This window comes from Theobroma umbraticum, unplaced genomic scaffold, assembly GCF_002168275.2.
Source record: "Theobroma umbraticum cultivar Fairchild unplaced genomic scaffold, ASM216827v3 scaffold_67.0, whole genome shotgun sequence".
NCBI lineage: Eukaryota > Viridiplantae > Streptophyta > Magnoliopsida > Malvales > Malvaceae > Theobroma > Theobroma umbraticum.
The window spans coordinates 2,688,924-2,692,651 of NW_018397262.1; the positions used below are offsets into that span (position 1 = coordinate 2,688,924).

General features: G+C 34.9%; 1 protein-coding gene across 1 annotated transcript; it reads left to right on the top strand.

The window, feature by feature from the left end:
- Positions 1-2,694: 2,694 nt before the first annotated feature.
- On the top strand, positions 2,695-3,727 carry LOC110419619 (uncharacterized; the record flags this gene model as incomplete). The annotated part of the gene is made up of 1 exon (XM_021432714.2): positions 2,695-3,727. A coding segment is annotated over exon 1 (831 nt), but the record flags the coding sequence as incomplete, so codon positions are not given.
- Between the last annotated feature and the right edge of the window lies 1 nt (position 3,728).

The following is a 3,728-nucleotide window of genomic DNA, read 5'->3' on the forward strand; positions in this document are numbered from 1 at the left end:
AAAATATATAGCTAGATAGAATGTTGTTACCGTTAAAGGCAGGGATTGCTTCTCGCCCTTCAAATATTTTAGTTTTATATGCAATTAATATACATTTTTTTTAATTTTCTTAACTTGACCTCTCAGAATAATGTGAAATTTATACTTATTAACCTAAACCCACTAAATCTTAATATAAATCTAAATTTATTATAACATATTATATCTCAATAATCCAACATAATAACTTAATATGCTAATTAGTAATTGAAGAAGCAAACAAAAATAAGACGAGAGCTTTTTTAAGAAATTATCCATTTCATGCACAATATACAAAGTAAAGAAGCATTTCATTTGAATTTAAAAAGTTACTTTCTCTTTCACTCTTGCACAAAGAGAGTGAGAGAGATTCCTTTCCTAATTCCGTTTGGCCATTGAAAAAACAAGAAGTAAATTTTTTAACCCCATTCCATCTTCTATGTGAGTTGTGCTCTTGTATATTACTTGTAAGAGATAATCTTCTAAAGTCATTAGATGATATATAAAGTTTTCATCGAGTTTGTTTGGCTTTTTTAAAAAATTATCTAGCTCCGCTCATGGTTAAAGAGAAATTTTAACTCAAAATTATTAGTCTAGGAAAAGATAAAACAAGGTTTTATCAAGTATTTTCACAAATAGATTATACTAGCATCAATATGTATATATATTAATAATGAGTGTATATGTCTTAATTAATAATTTATTAGCCCAAAAAATAAACAAATTTTTATCAAGTTTTTTCACAAATCATGGATAATGTGTGTTTATTCAATTTTTGCCAGTGTCATGGAAGGCCAGAGCAATGGAGAAAATGGTTAAGAGGATGACATTCCAACTTGCAAAGAAACTCCCCATGTTTGTATTCTCAAGTTAGAAAATAAAATTAGTTTCCTGATCTCACTAGCATGACATCTCCTAGGATGTCTCGGACTCATTTGCCTTGTAGTGCGTTACCGAGTTCAATCCAAAACCCCAAGTGCAAGATTGCTTACATGGCTTGTAATCCCAACGACACCTTGGTGTCCTTCTGGCATTTCTTAAACAAGCTGGGAGTGCCAAATTAAACCAGCAACATTCCTATTAAGATTATAGGCAAGCTCCTATAATGGAGTGCTTCCTTCTGGACCATTCTTTGGCCATGTTTTACAATATAGGAAAGAGACCACGAGATGCCCCAAAGGATGTTGTTTCCAAGGTAAGAGGAGCTACAATCAGAGGATAGAGGACAAAGTGAAAAATTGACCTCATTTCTTGAAAGAATATTTGCTAGATCCAGAATTTTATATGAAGAGTTATTAAAAGTAATTATACAAAGATTAAATTTTGTTATATACATATAATAATAAAAAAAATTAAAAACTGAATCTCTCTCAACACCTTTGGTTTTTCTCTCCATTTGCTACAGAGAGATGAGATTGATGAAGTGCTTTTGAGAGGCTTAATTAGAGCTCGAAGGTGAACAAAGATGGTGCAGGAATCAATCCAACACAGTGCCTGCTTTAGACTTGGGGCTGTTGGAAATTGGAAGAACCATTTCAACCCAGAGATGCAAGAGCAATTAGATTAAATGATATGGAAGAGACTAGAGGGACCTGGTCTTGTTCTTGATTCATGGAAACCTTTCCAAGAATGGGAAAATTGTGTCCTCTTGGCATTGGAATAAATTCAACAAAATTTTTAGTTGTGTGTCTTCATAGTTAAAATAAGCTAGAGGGTTGATGGATTTGAGATCAATGTCCTCCTTTATGATGGAATAAATACAAGGAAGAACTTTTCATCCTCTATGCAATGAGTTTCTTTTTAGAATATAAATCCTTACTCAATGGCTTAATCAAGTAATTGTCACTCTTTGAAAACTATTCCTTGGACTCAAAAGTTAAGACTATGATAACTTCACAAACCTCATGAATATGTAAGGTTATACTAAAATGAAAAATCCGATAATGATAATAAAAAGAAATAACGCAATATTACACTTGACCAACACTTGATTTTATCGAAATCTTATATAAGATTCTATCATAAGTTCTAATTAAAAGAAAAAAAATCCAATAATGCATAAACTAGCAATAACTTAAAATCATTAAAATCTTACAAGATCACCAAATCCTTGAATAAAATTGACAATATAAATTTTTGTTTGGACATGCTCTTGATTTTAGTTTTGCCGTTCCTCACTCTCTTCCTATTCTTTTGTTTGTATATTAATTATTAATACAAATTCATATGTACAAATATTGATAGAGAGTAGTATTTTGATGGGTGATTTCTAAACTTTTTTTTTGTTTATTTATTAAACAAAAAATAAAATAAAAGAAGTAATATAAAAATAAAGGGGGGTGTTGGTATATAATTTAGGAAACAATGAAAATACTAAATAAGGGGTGAGAGGGCGTAATCATAATATTAAGTTTCCCGAGTCGTGGAACTAAAAATATCAACAAAGGAAATATCACAGGTCACGAGAAAAGAAAGGATAACCCATAACGAAAAGGAAACAAGTCTAACAAGAAAACATTCAGGAGAGCAAAACTGAAGACAGCTACTTCGACGTGGAAAGAAACAAATTCAGAAATTAAAATAAATAAATATATAGATAATGGAGCCACGTGGCCCTACCCCTAAAAAACGTGAGCTTACCCCTATAATGTATTTATAAATACTATAAATAAAAGTACGCTTGGCTCTTTTTACAGCTTTTTCACTCACAAGATCTCTTCCCCAAACCCTAACAAAGCCAAACCAAAGCCAAAGCTGCAGCGAGCAAAAACCCTTTCGTTTCGGCCTTGCTTTAGATCTCAACTCTTACTTCCTTTGTCGACCCCAAATATAAATGTAATTTTTTTTTTAACAGGGTGCTTTCTTTGTTTGGTTTCTCATGGCTTCAGCTTGTGTTAACAACATAGGTGTCTCGCCGGAGAGTTTCCAGCCTACAACAAGTTACTCTTCTTACGGTTGGTTGAGTCCCAGGATGTCCTTCAGCCGAGAAGAGGAGTCGTCCAAGTCTAGGCCCAAGTCTACAACTGATACATCTTCTGCAGATCCTCTTCCTGCCTCTGATCCGCCAGAGATCCAAGATAACCCAGCTAGTGACTTTGAGTTCCGGCTTGAAGATCCTGTCACCATGCTTCCAGCTGATGAGCTTTTTTCTGATGGTAAGCTCGTGCCTTTGCATTTCTCAACTGTGAAACCGCATCCTCCTGTGAATGTTTTGTCTGAGATCAGGTCCCCCGAAACAGCCAAATCTTGCCGTAGAATAGAAATGGAGATTTCTGGCACGGATCCTTACTTGTTTTCTCCTAAAGCTCCAAGGTGTTCCAGTAGGTGGAGGGAACTTCTGGGTCTTAAAAAGTTCTCCCATAGCACCAATCAACCTCCCAAATCCGAGTCTCAAAGCAAAATCTCATTGTTATCTAATAATAACTCGAAATCTCTCAAGCATTTTCTTCATAGAAGCTCGAAATCTTCCTCTTCCTCCTCCTCTTCCACTGCGTCCTGGGCGGACTCTTCATTAAGCCTTCCCTTGTTGAAAGACTCGGATTGTGAGTCAGTCTCCATATCTTCATCAAGGTTATCGCTTTCTTCTTCATCTTCCGGCCACGAACACGAGGATCTTCCAAGGCTGTCACTTGATTCCGATAAGCCAAGTTTGAACAATCCCAGCCCGAACCCTTTTGCTCCTTGTAGAAGTATAAACCCAAACCCACCAA